At 40.5% G+C, this 20,501-nt stretch overlaps 1 protein-coding gene across 3 annotated transcripts in view; it reads right to left on the reverse strand.

Moving 5' to 3' along the window:
• Positions 1-20,501, reverse strand: part of PCCB (propionyl-CoA carboxylase subunit beta) — an 80,236-nt gene that overhangs the window by 34,566 nt on the left and 25,169 nt on the right. For all 3 annotated transcript variants that reach the window (XM_032143862.2, XM_032143866.2, XM_032143863.2), the window contains 2 exons: positions 13,047-13,157; positions 2,783-2,891 (listed from right to left, as the gene is read on the reverse strand). In XM_032143862.2, the coding sequence (XP_031999753.1) occupies positions 2,783-2,891; positions 13,047-13,157 (220 nt within the window). The remainder of the gene's footprint in view (positions 1-2,782; positions 2,892-13,046; positions 13,158-20,501) is intronic.

The raw sequence follows: 20,501 nt of genomic DNA on the forward strand, positions 1-20,501 counted from the left end.
ACTCAGAAATCAAAGAGAAATGAAAACACATGTTTACCCAAAAACTTGCATATAAATATTAATAGAGGCATATTCATGATAGCCAAAAAGTGGAAATGACCCAGTGTCTATTAACTGGTCAATGAATCAACTAGATGTGGTATATCCAACACTGGAATATTATTCGGCCATGAAAATGAATAAAGTACTGATTCATGATACAACATGGATTAGCCTTTAACAACATTATGCTAAGTAAAAGCAACCAGTTACAAAAGATCACATATTATATGATTCCATTTCTAGGAAATGTCCAGAATGAAAAAATCCACAGAGACAGAAAGTAGCCTGGTAATTGCCTAGAGCAGAAGTATCTGTGGTGAAATGCAGAGTGACTGCTAATGGGCACAGGGTTTCTTCTTGGGGTGATGACAATGTCCTAAAATTGACTGTGGTAATGATTATGCAACTCTGAATGTATTTTAAAAACCACCGAATTGGACACTATAAATAGGTGTTTAAAATGCACGGTATACGAATTACATCTCAATAAAGCTGTCACCAGAAGAGAAGAAAGAAAAGAGAAAAATATATGTACAGAGCACCTTTTTGTGCCTTGCCCTGGAGATACAGGGCCAAGTGCATCAGACACAGTCCATCAAAGAGCCTCAGGCCCAGAAAGAAAACCACATACTGCCCTACAATCAAAAAACAAACAAAACATACTTGAGACTGTGCTACAGAAGAAACTTTAATGTCATGGGCAGACATTCATTACTTTAAGCTGTCAAGTAAAAAAAAAAACAAAAAACAACTCAGGTTACATAAGAGTATGCCCATGCCTATGTTTGAGTAAGTGTATGTGTATTCACGCTCACATGCGTGAGAAGACCGCAAGGGTATAACCAAAAAATCAATAGTGATTCTCTGTGGATGATGGAATATCTAGCAGTTTTTATGCTTTGTATGTTTTCTAAGTTTTGTACTACAAACATATAATGCTATTAAAATGGGGAAAAATAAACAGCATATTTCATCAAATCTAAGACGCCATCAAGACCCAGCTTTATATTACATCCCAGCAAGAAAAACAGGCTGCTGCCAATAAAGCCCTGAGACAATAGCATGGCATCAGGCTACGCTGGAGTTGATGCTAAGAAGTGTTCTGATTCTAGACATGTCTTAAAGATGGGGCTAAATGATGCTGATACGTAAGGGAAAGGAATGAGTCAAGATCGATGCCAACCTGACATGGGGAGAAAATTTTTGTGGGTGGGGGATCAAGAGCCCTAACTTTTTTAAAACTACATTTCATCTAATCTAAGACTTCACTGATAAGACACATCTCTACTTTAGGGACATTGAGAAGAAACACTGACAATTAAATGCTGACCCAATGCCTTAACCACGGTACAATGAGGTGCATAAATCAGGCATGCCAGCCTCTTATTGCTGTAAAATCTCTCAAAGAAGCAATTTCTCCGTTTTTAGTTACATTGCTGTGTGGTAGGTAATCCATTCACAGCTGGGTGGTTTCTTTTACAAGAAAACATGGAATTACAATAATTACTCCAACAGCTAACATGTCTTCACTAATATCAGAATCATGCCCTACTCCCAATTCCATGCCTTTCTGTTTAAACAAGAACTTTTTGTTTCAATGCTGAGGCACAGAATAATCTTTATACATTTTAAACTTGGTATGTAATCTTAAAGTTGTGAACAACTAGCCGGACATGGTGGCTCACGCCTGTAATCCCAGCACTTTGGGAGGTAGAAGTGGGAGGATTGCTTGAGCCCAGGAGTTCGAGACCAACCTGAGCAACACAGTGAGACCACATCTCTACAAAAAAATATTAAAAATAAAAATTACCTGGGTATGGTGGCACATACCTGTAATCCCAGCTACTAGAGAGGCTGAGGCAGAAGAATTACTTGAGCCTGGAAGACTGAGGCTACAGTGAGCTATCATTGTGCCCTGCACTCCAGCCTGGGCAATAGTGTGAGACCCTATCTCAAAAACAGAACAAAACAAAAGCCAGGTATGGTGGCTCATGCCTGTAATCCCAGCATTTTGGGAAGCCAAGGCGGGCAGACTGCTTGAGGCCAAGAGTTTGACACTAGCCTGGCAACATGGTAAAACTCCGTCTCCACAAAGAAAAAATACAAAAATTTGCTGGGTGTGGTGGTGCATGCCTGTAGTCCCAGCTACCCAAGAGTCTGTGGTGGGAGGATTGCTTGAGCCTGGGAGGCAGAGGTTGCAATGAGCTAAGATTGTGTCACTGCACTCCAGCCTGGGCCACAGAGCTGGATCCTGTCTCAAAAAAAAAAAAAAAAAAAAAAAAAAAAAAGGAAGTTAACAACTATGACCAAATTCGTGAACACATGATACATGACCATCATGCACCTGGCCAATGATTGGAAAACACTTTGTACTCTAAGATATATACCAACCTTAGAATAAAAAATGTCACAATAAGATATTTTTTTCAAAGGTTCAACTGTACATATATAAATCATACCTACTTATAATCACCATTCCAGCAACTAGCTTTAAATTGTTTTAAAGAATAACCAGGCATTACTAATAGCGTGTTATTTAATAAATTTTATACACTAAATCTACCTTTATCACTATATCTGTAAACAATACACGGTACTGTAGTACAATAGACTGTACCACAATCTTCCCAAATAAAGTCTGCCAATTAAGTAATATTTCTTAAAAACTGCCACCAGGCTCTTTGGCAATACCCTCTTCTCAATGTTCGAAAACAACAAGGTCATCTTCAAGGCCTCTCACCTGACATGGTGGTGTGGGTCTTGGCACCACCGAGCTCCTCCTGGGTAACATCCTCATTGGTGACAGACTTCACAACATCAGGGCCAGTGATGAACAGGTAGGAGGTGTCCTGAAATAAAAGATTTCCAGAACGGTCAAACTCAGAGCACCAGAGCTGGTCACAGCCTTAGAGTTGATTCAGCCAAGATGACAAATGCAGAGAAGACGGTGACATAGCCGAATGAGGACAGGATGTAGCTTAAAGATACGAATCCAAACTAAAGACCCAAGTTTTCCCTGCCTCATTGTCTTTTTTAAAAAATTTCTGTTGCATGGTTCTACCTCAGCAAGTTAACTTGCAGTGTGGCTAACATCTCAAGGTCATTCATCTGTAGAACACAGTAACAGATGAACACAGTGGCTTTTACTCAGAGCTTGCTGTGCACCAAGAAGTTTTTTAAGCACTTCACAAAACTGTGTCACTAAAGCCTAAGTACTATTATCACCCTCATTTACATATGAGGAAACGGCGATATGGAGACTGTACGCAACCAGTCACTTTAAATGGAGTTACTTAAAAATATTGATAAATCAGTGAGTTACAGTGGCTCACATCTGTAATCCCAACACTTTGGAAAGCCAAGGCAGGAGGATCACCTCAGGCCAGGAGTTCAAGACCAGCCTGGCCAACATAGCGAGACCCAGTCTCCATAAAAATTTATTTCAATTAGGTAGGGCTGGTGGCATGTGCCTGTAGTCCTAGCTATTCAGGAGGGTGAGGTGGGAGAATCACTTGAGTTGCAGTGAGCTATGATTGCTTCCACCACTGCACTCCAGCCTGGGTGACAGAGTAAAAACCTGTCTCAAAAACAAAAACACTAATAAATCAATGCTTTGGTATTAGAGAGTGATAGGCTTTTAATTTTTAGTTTCTAATATACAGATAATATAAGCACACTGCATAAAATTTAAACAGAGAAATAGGAGATACAGTGGAAAGTCTACAGCCCAGCCCTTACTTTCAGGCCTCCAATTCCCCTCCCCTAAGACATCCCCTGTCAGTTTCTTCTCTCTACAGAGACACCCATGCATCCATATATATATATATATATATTTGCCCTCTTTGCCCTCTTATTATCTAACACAAACATTATCTAACACAAACACTTTCTTTCTTTTTTTTTTTTTTTTTTGGAGACGGAGTCCTGCTCTGTCGCCCAGGCTGGAGTGCAGTGGCGCGATCTCGGCTCACTGCAAGCTCTGCCTCCCGGGTTCACGCCATTCTCCTGCCTCAGCCTCCTGAGTAGCTGGGACTACAGGCGCCTGCCACCATGCCCGGCTAATTTTTTTGTATTTTTTTTTTTTAGTAGAGACGGGGTTTCACCGTGGTCTCAATCTCCTGACTTTGTCATCTGCCCGCCTCGGCCTCCCAAAGTGCTGGGATTACAAGCGTGAGCCACTGCGCCCGGCCTAACACAAACACTTTCTAATGCAAACATTTTCTTCCCAACACATTCTTTCTAACATAGTGTTCAATACACACTGTTCTCAAATTTGTTTTTCTAGCTTGAAGATCATTCTATTCCGTATCAGTATAGTAGGATTTGTATAACTTTCACCAATTGATGGTCATGAAGGTTGTTTCCAAAACTTTAGTATAATAAGCAATTCTGCAATAAGTATTATTACTACAGTACTCTCTGAACTCACTATTCATGTTCTTTGCCCATTTCTAATACATCACTGGCTTTTTTATATACTAAGAAAATTAGTCCTTAGTCTATCATATGCATTATATCAGTCTTTTATCTTATGGCTTCTTGGTTTGAAATCTTGCTAGAAAGGTCTAGCTACAAAAGTCTTCCCCACTTCACACAGCCTTCTAAACAAATGTTTATAGCAGCCTTATTTGAAACTGTTAAAAAAAAAAAAAAAAAGAACTAGAGACACAAAATTTCAGGTTTCCAGTCCAGCACATAAGAAGCTGAAAGTTGATACTTCTTCCTAATGAATAAAAAGCTGAACAAGTTGCGGGGGAAAAACCAACAGCTTTTCTTAGGTCCATCAAAAAGGTGAGGTCGCAGAACAAAGCACCCCAAAACTGGAGACCAAACGGCAAATGCAGAAAATTGAGCCTTGCAGGGTAGAAACCCACAAGCACAAATCTCCCCCAGAGCCAGGGCTGATGTAGGAAAACCAAAACTATAACTGACAAATTGCTGGAGGCCCAGCATGGACAAGTCAGAGAGATAAAGACTCCAGGGCCGGCCAGTCATTGGGGCTCCCACACTTTTGTGAGTTTTACCTCTAGGAACTCAACAAGGTTCTCACAGTGATTATCGGAGTAAAACTCCCTCATGCTTCTGACATGCATGGAGGAAAAAAAAAGAGACCCTTCTGAAATGCACCAGAGCATCATTCTTAACAGGGTCTGCTCTCAGGCAAAACTATATAACGAGAGCCTAACCTGCTGAACTTTTATCAGAAACTGCTGACCCAAGGGAAGAAAAATACCAAACTCAAGCCAGCTCTTGCTTTCCATGTGGAAGAGGGGAAATGGCCAGCCCCAACCCGCTCTAGCCACCCTGCCCCACCAAAAAAGTACAAGAGACTGAGAGACACATGACATTCATAGTTCAGAGGCACAGGCTCACTAAAAGACTGACACGTACTCATAAGACTACAGAACAATTCCTCCTCCCCAGCTCCTTATCATTACTAAGGGCCTATTTACAATAGTTCCTTTTACCTAGTATATCATGTCCAGCTATCAGGAATAAGTCATAAGACATACTAAAAGACAAAAAACGAAGTTTGAAGAGAGAATAAGCATCAGAACTGGAATCAGATGTAGCAGAAATGTTGGAATTATCAGACCAGAAATTTGAAACAACTACAATTAAGATGTTTGCCAGGTGTAATGGCATGTGTCTGTAGTCTTAGGTACTCAGGAGGCTGAGGTGGGAGGATCACTTGAGCCCAGGCATTGAACACTAGCCTGGCCAAGACAGCAAGACTCCATCTCAAAAAACAAAAATAAACAAAATGGTAAGGGCTCTCATGGATAAAGTAGACAGCAAGCAAGAACAGATTAGCAATGTAAGCAGAGAAATGGAAATTCTAAAAAAATAACTAAAATATACCAGGGATTAGAAACACTGCAACAGAAATAAAGAATGCATTTGATGTTTTTTGGTAGAATGGGCATGCTTGAGGAAAGAATCTCTGAGCTTGAGGGTATCTCAAGAGAAACCACCCAAACTGAAAAGCAGAGAAAAAAAAAATGGATGAGAAAAAAAAAATGGATAAAAAAAAACAAAACTGGAGTATCTAAAAACTGTGGCACAAATTACAAACGATGTAACATATACATAATGAGAATTCCAGAAGGAGCAGAAAGAGAAAAAAGAACAGAATCTAGGAAGCAATAATGACAGAAAAGTTCCCCAAATTGTCAGACACCAAACCACAGATCCAATAAACTCAGAGACCATCAAGCAAGATGAATGCCAAAACAAACAAACAAACAAACAAAAAAACTACACAGAGAAAGCTAGGTGTAGTGGTGCACACCTGTTGTCCCAGCCACTCGTGAGGCTGAGGCAGGAAGACCATGTGAGCCCAGGAGATTGAACCAGCCTGGGAAACACAGGGAGACCCCCATCTCTAAAAAAACAAAAAACAAACAAAAAACTACACTTAGGACATTACTCCCAAACTACAGAAAATCAATTATAAAGAAAATATCCTAAAGGCAGCCACAAGAAAAAAACATTTTGCCTACAGAGGACCAAAAATAATAATTATATCCAAATTTTCTTAGAAACCATGCAAGAAAGAAGAGAGTGGAATGAAATATTTAAAGTGTTGAGAGGAAAGATCCTACCAACCTAGAATTCTGTACTCTGCAAAATTATTCTTCAAAAGTGAAGGAAAAATACAGACCTTCTCAAACAAACAAAACTTGAGGTAATCTCCTACCAGTAGATCTGCCTTGCAAAAAATGTTAAGCAAAATTCTTTACTGGAAAGGTAAATGATAAAGATCAGAAACTTATATCTACATACAGAAAGAAAGAGCATTCAAGAAGGAATAAATGAAGGTAAAATGAAAACTTTTGATTCAAAGTAATAATAGCAAAAATTCAATTATGTACACATTCAATTTTGTACAATTCAATTATGTACACATCACTTCTCAGCCTTTTGGCAAAGATCAAGTACAATTATGTACACATATTTTATATATATGATATGAGGGATAGGAGGAAGGAATTAGAATGATTTTGCTATTATAAGGTACTCATACAACCTGGGAAGCAGAAAAGTGTTATCTGAAATTAACTTAAAATAGCTGTAAATTATATTGCAACCTCTAAGGCAACCACTAAAGAAGGTAAAAAAAAAAAAAAAAGTATAACATGTTAATAAAGGAGAAAAATGGAATCATATAGAATGCTCAATTAAAATCACAAAAGGCAGAAAAGTGGAAGACAAAAATAAGAACAAATACAACAAAAAGAAAACAGTAACAAATATGGCAGATATTAATCCAACTATACCAACAATCTCTCTGAATGTCAATGGTCTAAATGTATCAATTAAAAGACAGATTGTCAGACTAGATCAAGAAACAAGACACAACTATAAGGGATGCCTACAAAAAACCCACTTGAAATAGACACAAAGATTAAAAGTAAATGAATGCAGAAAGATATTACATGCTAAGACTAATCAAAAGAAATGAGGAGTAGCTATATTAATTTCAGACAGAAAACGCTTCAGACCAAGGAAAGTTATTATACAGAGGAATTCTGCATAATGATAAAGGGGTCAATTCTCCAAGGAGACAAACAGTCCTTCATGTGCATGCACTCCTTCATGTGTATACACCTAACAAGAGAGCATTAAAATAGCATGAGGCAAATACTGATAGCACTGGAAGGAGAAATAGATGAATCCATGATTACAGCTGAAGATCTCAACACTCCTCTATCAAAAGTGGACAGATCCAGCACGCAGAAACAGTAAAGACAAAGATGAACTCAGTAACACCAATCAGCTGGGCACAGTGGCTCATGCCTATAATCCCAGCAACTCAAGGGCCCTAGGTGAGAGGATTACTTGAGGCCAGGGGTTAAGACCAGCCTATGACAATACGGCAAGACCCCGTCTCTACAAAAATTAAAATAAAAATTAGCCTGGCCAACATGGTGAAACCCTATCTCTACAAAAATAAAAAAATTGGCCAGGCATGGTGGCACACACCCATAGTCCCAGCTACTCAGGAGGCTAAAGTGAGAGCAGTGCTTGACCCCAGGAGGTCAAGGATGCAGTGAGCCGAGATCGCACCACTGCTCTTCAGCATGGGCGACAGAGAGACCTTGTCTCAAAAAAATAAATAAAATAAATAAAAAATTAGCCAGGTGTGTTGGCATGTGCCTGTAATCCCAGCTACACAGGAGGATCACTTGAGCCCAGGCGGTCGAGGCTGTGGTAAGCTATGATCATACCACTGCACTCCAGCCTGGGCAACAGAGTGAGACCCTGTCTCTAAAAATTTTTATAGAAGACCAGGTGCGGTGGCTTATACCTGTAATCCCAGCACTTTGGGAAGGAGGACGATTGCTTGAGCCCAGGAGTTCAAGACCAGTCTAAGCAACACAGTGAGACCAGTTCTCTACAAAAAAAAAAAAAAAAATTAGGCAGGCATGGCAGTGTGTGCCTGTAGTCCGAGCTACACAGGAGGCTGAGGCAGGAGGATCACTTGAACCTGGGAGCTGAAGGTTGCAGTGAGCCGAGATCACACCACTGCACTCCAGCCTGGGTGAGAGGGGGACACTCCATCTCAAAAAATAAAAGTAATAAAAAACATTTTAAGAAGTAAAATAAATAGAAATCATTTTTAAAATTAAAAGAAAACAGTACCAATAAACAGGATATGATGGACATACTTCATCTAACAACAGAATACGCTTTCTTCTCAAGCTCCCATGGAACATTCACCAAGATAGACTACATTCTGAGTCATAAACATACCTTAATTTAGAAGAACAGGAATAATACGAAAAGGCACTCAGCCTTATCAGTCATGGACTAACGCAAATTGAGTCAATGCAAATTGACAACACAGTAAGAGACTATACCACAAGCATCAAACTGGCACAATTAAACTATGTTAATGTAAGTGCTGGCAAGGATGTGAAACAAGTGAAATTCTTAAACTGCTGGCTGCAACCTGTTTAGTAAACAGACGGGCATTACCTAGAGAAGCTGAAGACATATACATCCTATGACCTAAGATTGCCTCTAATGTGAAATGTTTACATCAGCACCAGAAACTAAAATGTGCGCACCAAGATACATATAGAAAAATGTTTACATCAGCATCATTTGCAATGGCAAAAATCTTGAAATAATTCAAATGTCCATCTGCAGTGGAATGAATGAATATGTTAAGAAATATTTACTATGGTTGGGCGCAGTGGCTCATGCCTGTACTCCCAGCACTTTAGGAGGCTGAGGCCGGCGGATTACTTGAGGCCAAGAGTTGGAGACCACCCTGGCCAACATAGCAAAATCCATCTCTACCAAAAATACAAAAAATTAGCTTGGTATGTGGTGGCACATGCCTGTAGTCCCAGCTACTTGGAAGGCTGAGGTGTGAGAATCACAAACCGAGGAGGCAAAGGTTCCAGTGAGGCAAGATCCATGTCACTGCACTCCAGCCTCAGTGACAGAGCAAGACTCTGTCTCAAAAAAAAAAAAAAAAAAAAAAAAAAACCAAACACACACAAAAGAAAAAATACACACACACACACACACACACACACAACACAGCTATTAAAGTGAATGAACTACATTTTCAAAGAACAACATCGGTAAATCTTAAAAACATAATGAGCCAGAAGCCACGCACAAAAGAAAGCATATTATATGGTTTCACTTAACGTAAAGGTCAAAACAGGAAACACTAATCCACATTGTTTAGGGAGGCAATTTTTATTTTCAACTATGAAGCAAAGCAAATAAAAACATTACCATAAAAGCTGAGACAATAAAGAATTATTATTAATACCGAATTCTATGCAGGATGGAGGCTACAACGTTCCTTAGGAAGGATCATGATGACAGGGCTCTTGAAGAGCTACTTCCTGACCTGGGTTATTTTTATTTATTTATTTATTTATTTATTTTCCGAGACAGAGTCTTGCTCTACCACCCAGGCTGGAGTGCAGTGGCGCGATCTTGGCTCACTGCAACCTCCCCCTCTCGGGTTCAAGAGATTCTCCTGCCTCAGCCTCCCGAGTAGCTGGTATTACAAGCACGTACCACCACGCTTGGCTAATTTTTGTATTTTTAGTAGAGACAGGGTTTCATCATGTTGGTCATGCTGGTCTCAAACTACTAGCCTCAAGTTATCCACCCGCCTCAGCCTCCCAAAGCGCTCACTGCAACCTTCAGCTCCCAGGTTCAGATGCAGGGAGACCAGTCAGGAGGATTCTGTAATAATCAGGTGGGAAATGATGTGCTTGAATCAAAGTGGTAGCAGTTTTGTTAGTAAGAAGTAAGTAGTAGTGCTAAGAAGCAATTTGATTATACTGTGGATTATATTCTAAAGTAAAGCCAACAGGATCTTCTGACTAAATTTGGGATGTGACAGCAAAAGATGAGTCAAGACAGTGTCAAAGCTTTTACCTGAGCCACTGGAAGACCAGACCTGCCATTTAAAATGGCAAAGGCTGTAGGAGAGCAATGCAGGAGGAGGTTGGTAGAAATCAAAACCTGTTAAGTTTGAGATACTCATTAAAGTCCAAATGGAAATTCTGGTAGGCTCTTAAACATATAATCCTGGAGAAACAGATTTGAGAGTTGTCAGCATACGGATCAGTATTTAAAGTCATGAGACTGGAGTGATCAGCTAGAGCAAATGTTGTCAAGAGGTAAGACATAGGGTGAGAAATGTCAACTGGATTTAGTGATGCAGCAGTCACTGGTATTTCTGACATAAGAAATTGTTATTATCAGTGACTGCTTAGAATAATATCCTTTTCATCATAATGTCCAAATAGATGTAGATCTATGTATCAATTCTGTAATGTCCCTTGGTCTTTCTGTCCATTTACTTACAAGTTCTTTAGACTGTTTTAGTTATTGTAGTTTTATATCCCGGCACCTGGTAGGGCTAACTCCTCATTACACTACTTTCGTAGAATGTTTATTCTTGCATGGTGTTTCTTTCTCCCATAAGAACTTTATAATTACTTTGTGTAGTCCTTTAAAAAAGACTTAGTATTTTCCACTGCACTCTTATTAAATACACAGAATATTTAAGATGTAGAATGGTGACAGCTTAATAATGTTGCTGAGGACAAGAGAGGAAGTCTCACTAATATGCAATTATTAACTAAAGTTTTATAAGCAGAAAATGAGATTGCTTAGAATAAAACAGAATTAAAAGAGAAAGCAGTTGGAATGAACTCCAGCATCTAGAGTCTGAACGGAATCATGTAAATTGCCAATGGAAACCAGGAAGGTATGGTCAGAGTTGTGAGAAGAAATGCCAGAGTATGGTATAATGGAAGCCAAGGGAATACTGTTGAAAGACTGAGGAAGATGAGAGTTAAACTGCATTTACAGTGATGCAAGTCACTGAGGACCTTAAAAAAAAAAACGATTTAGTGGTCTAGGGGACAAAGCTAAATTAACATATGTTAAAGAATGGGATGGCAAGAGAGAAACAGAGAAAGAGCTACAGGAGTATGCCAACTAGAGAACAGTTTTTGTTCTGATGATAGGAAAGACCTGAGCATGATTAAGTTTTGATGGGAGGATCCAGTACCAACGGACAGACTAAAGATACTAAAGAGAAAGGAGAAAAGGAACAGTATCAGGGTTCTGAAGAGGGGTGGAGAGTTATATTCAGCAATGTGGATGTGTGTAGCAGGAGGAAAGGATGGCTCTAGCCAGAGGAACTGACTCCACACCTCCCTTCATAACAGGCAGGAAGGAGGAGAGAATGGGGGTAGCACCAGCTAGGTGTGTATATATAGATTTAGTAAGCAAAGTTCAGAAAATTCTGCATTGTCCACCAAGTAAGAGAAGTGGTCAGCTTACTTTTTTTTTTTTTTGAGGCAGGGTCTTCCTCTGTCACCCAGACTAGAGTGCAGTGGCACGATCTTGGCTCACTGCTGCCTCGACCTTCTGGGCTCAAGTGATCCTCCCACCTCAGCCTCCCAAGTAGCTGGGACCACAGGTATGCACCACCATGCCCAACTAATTTTTGTATGTTTTTGTAGAGATGGGGTTTCGCTACGTTGCCCAGGCTAGTCTCAAACTCCTGAGCTCAAGTGATCCACCTGCATCAGCCTCCCAAGTGCTGGGATTACAGGCGTTAGCCACTGTGCATGGCCCATCTTAAATTTGATTAATAAAAGTCACTCCTATTGTTGAACACTTACACTTACACTGCTTTCGGTATGTCACTAAGAACAGAATAGTTGGGTCAAAGTGGTAAACACTTTGTGAAACTTTTGAATTCCTACTGCCTAACTTCCCTTGAGAACAAAGGGTTTCCCATTTATACTCCCTCTAGAACTCCTCTCCTCATGTTGGATGCCTATTACTACTTTTTCCCCCCAACCATTCTGTCCTGGCATCCAATGTCCATTTTTATTAATATTTCAAGAAGAAAAGGCTGATTTTTTTAAAGCAAGGTTTGAGATTAATGGTAATTACTCATGTATAAGTTCAAATAGACTTCATTTAAAAATATTTTTAAAATATAAGTCCATTAAAGTCATGTAATAAAGATATGCACCTCTGAAAATGAAGTGTGAGATCAGATTTATCCTTTACCATTATGGACACAATGTAATAAAATGGCAAGGAGCTGAAGAAATAAAAGGTGAAACATCAGAAACAACTTCTCAAGAAACAGATTACAGAAAAGCCTTCCATGAGAAACTTCTTGAATAGGACTCAGTAAACAATCATCTATCTGGTCAGAGGACAGGATTCTTTGATTACCTGAAAATCATTTGCAATTCAGATCAACACGTAAAATCACCCACCAATGAAGTATATAAGCACGCCCTGCCACTGAACCCCCACAAGCTACAGATTTCATGCCAAAACCCTCTCTCCACTAACACCTTATCATCACTATGCTGAAAGCCAATGAGAATGCAGGTAACAACCTACATCTGGGTCAGGAATTATTTTTATTGCAGGTAAGGAGCTGCACAAATCTCAAAGGGCACCAAAAACAGGCCCTTCTTTCTTACCTTTACCATGAACGTGAAGTCTGTTAGCGCTGGGGAGTAGACGGCCCCACCAGCACATGGGCCCATGATCAGAGAAATCTGAGGGATGACTCCGGATGCCGTAACATTCCTCTGCCAAAACAGAAAAGCAAAGGCATCTGGTTACAGAGATGTTTGAGGCATTATCTGCAGAAAGATAAAGACAACAATAAGATAACATTTGGCTTTTTTCCCATAGAAATTCTACACAGGAGGCAACAGACCTAATCAGTAAAGTTCTTTAAGAATTATATGTGCATTTTCTCCCCGTAACTGGTAGGATGGTCAGCATATTACTTTCTGAGGCAAATATTTTCTCTCCCCTCCCCTCCTGGGCAGCAGTTCCCTAAAATCTTCACTAAGGGCATGAGGTACAGAGTGTATCCCACCATCCTCACCACAGCTCCAAACACAAAGCCCCACATCTGTGCAAAGCTGCCTGAAAGAAGAATGAAAACCTCATACAGTTTGCAGAGCCAACAGTTAACTTGGCACCCGGACCTCTATTTTGAGTCCCTCCACATCCTCCACAGAAGGCACACAGTAGTCACTAGACAAGGGTACAAGGCAGGTGCTTCTTGACACTGAGTACCCAATGTCTACTCTGCCCATCCCCAGACAAGGAATGCAGGAGAGAAGGAGGCAGAAGGAGCCAGAAAGCCTCCATAAGGACATTGTGTTGTGAAGGACTAAGCCTCAGGAAAGATAGGATGTGGGGGCTCAAAGACCCAGGCAAGATGATAAAGGCCCAATTATTCTTTGCCCTACTTCCAACCTCTTTCCTTCTCCTAAGTCCCATCAGCTTAGGAAAAGTAGGTTCGCTTTTCAGCCTGCCTTGGCTCTAAGCCCAATCTATACACAGCTACGGACAGTGCAAAATGTAATCTATACTTTCTGCAAAAATATCAAGGTAGTTGGGGAGACTTCCAGCTGTGGCAGAGTGAAAAGTTCAGAAAAATCTCTCCCCAAAAACAACTGGACAGCATTGTCAAAAACAAGTATTTTGGGGTTCTAAAAATGAGCCAAACATAACAAACTGAGAAGTGTTTATTCATGAAAAACTACTAACGTTGAGATAAGAACAGTGAAAGCCTGTGGCATTCTTAACCAAGGCTGCCACCATTGCCCATACCAGCTCAAAATGTCCTACTGGATGAAAGAAAGTAACACCAGACTATAATTCAAATCCACAAGAACCAATTAAGAGTGCTGAAAATGATAAATATGTGATTATAAATACTGTGTAAGTATAGTTCTCTTTTCTTAATATTTTGAAAATCAAGACTGTATAAAGCAATAATTATCAGTTTTCAGTATTACATAGCAATAAAAGCACAAATGAAGGGTGCGAAAATGGAGCTACATTGGAACAAAGTTCCTGTATTTTACCAGAATTAAGTCAGTATTAATTTGAAGCAGATTGTGATAAATTAAGATACATATAGTAACCCTTAGGGCAACTACTAAAAATAACTCAAAAAATACAGCTAAAAAACACTAGAAATTAAAATAGTACACTAAAAATATATGCTTACCATAAAAAAACTGAGTGACATCACGGAAGAGAGAATAGGAAGCTCCAAGAATCTGAGATCAAAACAACTATTCAGCTGTCTAAAGCAACTATTTTTGAACTCTGGAGTCTAGTCAAACACTTCAGGGCCCATAGGAGAGTTTGATAAAACAGCAAGTAAATTTCAGTAAACTTCAAATTTATTAATAACATGGCTACTATAATCCCCCAGCCAACAGCCCGTGGCACGTAGCCACGAGGATGTTCCTAGTGTAGCTAGCTGATGCCAGATTGGGAAATTAGAACCTTTGCATCTTGGGTTTTCGACCTTGAAAAATCAAGGTTGTATGTTCTGATTGCTGACCACTGCTTTTGATGGCTGAGGGGCCAAGCATAGAGGCTGGCTCAAGCAGCTTCCCAGCCACAAGGGATTTAAAAAGGTAGTTTGTTCCACACCCCTGCACCCTTCTGGGAGACAGACATTTAAGGAAATTATTGTCAGACTGCTGGTTAAACACAGGGACAAGAGAACTAAAATTTCAATGGCCATATTAAATAAGGAACATACTCTTTGCAAAAACAGCTTGGAAAAGTTCAAACAGATGGATCCAGCAGTTGACAAGCAAAAATCGGCTATTGCTGAAGAGTAGGAGAACTAGACTTCCAAACTTCCAAACATAATATTCAGAATTTCCCATCCTCAACAAAAAATTATAAATCATAAAAAAATTACAAATCATACAAAGAAATAAGCAAGTATGGCTCATTCACAAGAAAAAAAAATCTAACAAAAATCTTCTCTGAAGAAACCCAGACATTGGACTTAATAGTCAAAGATGGCATATGAACTGTCTTAAATATGTTCAATAAGCTAAAAGAAAGCTGTCAGGGGAAAAAACTACAGGAAATCAGGAAATCAATGTCTGAACAAAATGAGAACACCACAAAGAGATAGAAATTATAAAAAGGAACCAAGCAGAAAACCTGGAGTTGACAATAACTGAAATGAAAAATTCATTTCAGGGGTTCAACAGCAGACTTAAGCAAGCAGAAAAAAAGGATCAGGGAACTGAAATACAAAACAATTAAAATTACCCAGTATAAGGAACCAGAAAAAAGAAAAAGAGAAATTAATAGAGCCTGACAGACCTGTGGGAAACCAAACATACCAATATACACATTATAGAAATCCCAGAAGAACAGAAAGAAAGGGTCAGAGAAAAGATTTGAAGAAATAATGACTGACAACTTCCCACATTTGATGAAAGACATAAATACACATACCCAAGAAGCTCAACAAACTCCAAGCAGTATGAACTCAAAGAGATCTACACAGAGACACATTATAGTCAAACTGTCAAAACACAGTAATAGAAACTTGAAAGCGGCAAGATAGAAGCAACTGATCCCATGCAACTGATCCTCAGTAAGATTAACCATGGAGGCTGGAAGGCAGTGGGATATATTTAAAGTACTGAAAAGTCAGGTGCACTGGCTCACACCTGTAATCCCAGCACTTTGGGAGAATGAGGCAGGAGGACCACTTGGGGCCAAGAGTTTGAGACCAGCCTGGACAATATAGTGAGCCCTGATCTCTACAAAAAGTTTTTTTGGTTGGTCGGGCATAGTGGTGTTCTACTAGCTACTCAGAAGGCCAAGGTAGGAAGACTGCTTGATCCTACAAAGTCAATGCTGCAGTGAGCCATGATCATGCCATTGCACTCTATTCTGCGTGACACAGCAAGACCCTGTGTCTAAAATAAAAATAAAAACAAAATAAAGTATTGAAAGAAGGCTGGGCACAATGGCTCATGCCTGTAATCACAGCTCTTTGGGAGGCCAAGATGGGTGAACTGCCTGAGTCCAGGAGTTTGAGACCTACCTAGGCAACATGGTGAAACCCTGCCTTTACAAAATATACAAAAATTAGCTAGGCATAGTGGTGCATGCCTATGGCCCCAGCTACTCAGGAGGCTGAGGAGGGAGAATCATTTGAGCCCGGCAGGCAGAGCTGCTGTGCACCAAGATCGCACCACTGCACTCCATCCTGGGCAACAGAGCAAAACTCTGTCTCAAAAAGAAAAAAAGAAGTATTGAAACAAAATAACTGGTCAACCAATAACTTTATATCCAGCAAAACTATCCTTCAAGAAAGAAGTGAATATTAAGACATTTCCAAGTCAACAAAAGCTGAGAGCATTTATTCCAATACACACACCATACAAGAAATTCTACAGGGAGTCCTTTAGTCTGAAATAAAAGGATATTAGTAACATGAGGTCATGAGAAAAAATAAAGAACACTAATAAATGTAACTTCCTAGGTAAATATAAAAGTAGTGTTGTATTTTGGTTTGTAATGTCTTTTTCCTATGTGATTTAAAAGGCAAATGTGTGGCTCCTCTCAGCAGTTGCAGCCCCGGCAGAGGTGTCTGCAAAAAAATAAAATTTACAAAAATAAATAAAAGGTAAATGCATGAAACAATCATAAATCTGTTGTTAAGGAGTATACCATGTATAAAGATATAATCTATGACAATAACAACATAAAAAAGGAAGGATGGAGAGTTACAGAAGGAGTATGTCTATGTACTACTAAAGCTAACCTGGTATTCTTCCAACTAGTTCAAGATATTAATTATAATCCCCAAGGTAACCACTAAGAAAACAAACTTTAAAATATGATTAAAATGAAAGAAGTGAATCAAAAAGGCAAACAACTCAACTAAATATCACCACCCCAATGCCATAATGGAGGAACTGAGGCATAAAAAACCAAAACACATACAGAAATAACTAAATGGCAGAAGTAAATCGTTCTTTTTCAGCAATCACACTAAGTATAAATGGATTAAACTCTTCTATTAAAAGACAGTGATTGACAGATTGGATTTAAAAACCAGAATCTATCTGTATGCTATTTACAGGAGCCTCGCTTTAGATACAAAGACATGAAGAGGTAAAGCAAAGGATGGAAAAAAATATTCCATGCAAAGGGTAACCAAAATAGACCCTAGGTGGCTATATTACTATCAGACTAAAGAGACTTTAAATCAAAAACTTACTAGAGACAAAGATATTACATATTGATAAAAGGTTCACTACATCTAGAAAATATACCAGTTATAAAAATATACACACCTAACAGAGCCCCAAAATCTATAAAGCAATAAGAGCCCCAAAATACACAAAGCAAAAGTTAACAGCATTATAGGGAGAAATAGGTACACAATAACAGTTGCAGAATTAACACCTCACTTCTAATAATAGAACAACCAGACAGAAGATCAGTAAGTTAACAGTACACCTGAACAACACTATAAACTAATACATATAAAAGACCTGTAGAGAACACTTCACCCAACAGAGTATATATTCTTGTCAAGTGCATACGCGACATTCTCCAGGAGAGACCATACATTAATCCACAAAACAAATCTTAAATTTAAAATGACTGGAATCATAAAAAACATCTTTTCTGATCACAATGGAATAAAACTATAATTCAATAACAATAGGAAAACTGAAAAATTCACAAACACATAAAAATTAATCAACATACTTCTAAATAAGCAATAGGCAAAAGAAGAATCTACAAGAGAAGTTAGAAAATACTTTGAGAGGTTTTGGTTTTTCCACCCCCACCAAGATGGGAGATAAGAGGCAGTGTTAGCATGCCTCTCCCACTTGGAAGAACAGAATAGCGTATTGAGACTCACATGGTGACCCTTTTTCCAAGAAGTCACGCAGGAACTTAACAGGAAAACTGAAAGAATCCACAGACCTTTTAAAGAAGTGGCAGTCCACAGCCTATACCATAAGACAAGGGAAAAACTGTAAGTCTCCAGAGTGTGAGATAGAGAGAGGATGCTTTCAGGTTCCCACTGGGGAACCTGAAAATCCAGGCCACGGGGGAAGGCCTTAACCTTACCCAGGGCTGGGACTGATTTAGGGAGCAGTAAGAAATATAAAAGTAGAAACAGTGGCGGGAAGTGCTTTGCAGGCATTCCCAGTCTCCAGTGCAGACCAAGATAAGCCATTCTTTATTGTACCTCACAGGGGACCTTGGGGAAGTCAGCCAACAAGTTCAGGTAGTGGTCGCAGGTTGAAAGAATCTCCCAATTTCAAGATATAACACTGAGTGAGGATGAACTCCTTTGTACAGAACCCATACCTCCCAGGGGCAGGGGGAAGTGCACTGCAGCCACAAGTGCAGGAGCCAGGTGCCTGGCCCTGCAGGTGGCCTGGGAGGAGCATGGCCTGAAAGCCACAGCTGCTTTCCCACAGGGAAAGCTTATGGCCTGGGGCAGGTTTGAGTTCTGAGCCTAGGCTGCCTGGAACTTAGCCAGTGCAGCTAGCAGAGCACAGAGGGAGTGAGATCTGCCTTTCCGACTATGTGGGATCTGGGTGAGGCTTAGTGCCACCTGTTACTCCCCACACCCTGTACGAACTCTTCTGTGCAGTAGAGGCGGTTATATTCCTCTCTGGAACATTACCCTAATGACCTGAGAACCACCCCCCCAACCCTCATAGGAGCCACGGGCTTTCCCCACACATGGAGAGACAGAGTGTAGACCCACCTGACCCAGCCCCCACCTGGCTGTACCCCTCCACCCACCCTGGTTACTTAAAACAAAGGACAGAAACTTTTGGCAGCTTTATGGCCCCTGTTGTCATCTGAGAAACCAGAATACCTCCCCTGGGCAACACAGGACAAGTTCAAATCCCACTGCTACTACTGCAGCTGGTGCTCTTTTGCAAACGCTACCTCCTGGCTGGATGCCAACCAACACAGTCCACTACAGCATCTCTAGGTAGAATAACACTGTGAACAGAAAGGAGAAAACCAGTGCATGACCTAAGCTATCACCATTGCCTGCAAAACCCTGGCTAACCAGGAGGTCCTGCATCTGTCCACGTGACCAGTTCACTACTATTATAACCAGAATTCGAGAAAGCCAGCACACTAAGGCTTTCTATAACCAAGGAACCTCAAAGAGTCTACCTCACTCACCTGACACTCCCATCAGTGCTAGTGTTGGTATATCCCTTGCTGGGAGACTTGAGGACAGGTCCCATTACCGGATCCCTTGCAGACATTCCCCAGCACCAGCCTGGAGTTGGGCAGCCCCACTGGGTGGCTAGACCCAGAAGAACAATAGCAATCAACGTATCCTGGCTCTCAGGAATTCCTACTCCTAAGGGAAGGAGGAGACCACCACACCAAGGGAATACCCCGTGGGACAAAAGAATTCAGATGGCAGGCCTTGAGTTCCAGATCTTTCCACTGATGGGAAGTTCCTTTCAGCAGACACACAACTGCAGTGCTGGGCTCAGAAGGGGAAGTCTGCAGCTCTACCCCAACAATCAGGCAGCTTTGCTGCTCATGAAGGGTCTTGGAGAAGGTATCTTCTCTCCCACCTTGTCCACCACTACACAGACACAGTTGGGGCTTCCCCACAGGAGCCTGGCATAGGTGCACCTATAGACAGCCTTCTTGGAACACTTCAGAGCGACTGCATCTCCACAGACGGAATCCTCCAACCCCCACCCCCACCCTGGCCCAAGTTCAGGCTTGCAAGAAAGGCAGAGTCACAAATTCCTCTCTATGTGGAACAACAACAGTCCTACAGATGAAAAGAGGTGCCTGTCTGATCTGAATAGCTGGAACGCTAGGCCAGGAGCGAGTCTGGGAGGTGAATAGCTTTCCTACTGGCCTGGCACAGGAGCTGAGGTGGCTCCCACCCTTCTCCTTGATAAGACCTCAGTACATCTAACTGAGAGTTCCCCCAGCCACTTTCATCAAGGGTGGAACCTCTGCCTTACTGAGTATTGCATTTACCCATTTGCTTTAGCCACAACTGGTTCCTACCCAGGGACAGCTCCCCTACTGGTCTGAAGCCTTAACCATCAACTTAGTAAATA

Source organism: Hylobates moloch, unplaced genomic scaffold, assembly GCF_009828535.3.
Source record: "Hylobates moloch isolate HMO894 unplaced genomic scaffold, HMol_V3 SCAFFOLD_22, whole genome shotgun sequence".
Taxonomy (NCBI): domain Eukaryota; kingdom Metazoa; phylum Chordata; class Mammalia; order Primates; family Hylobatidae; genus Hylobates; species Hylobates moloch.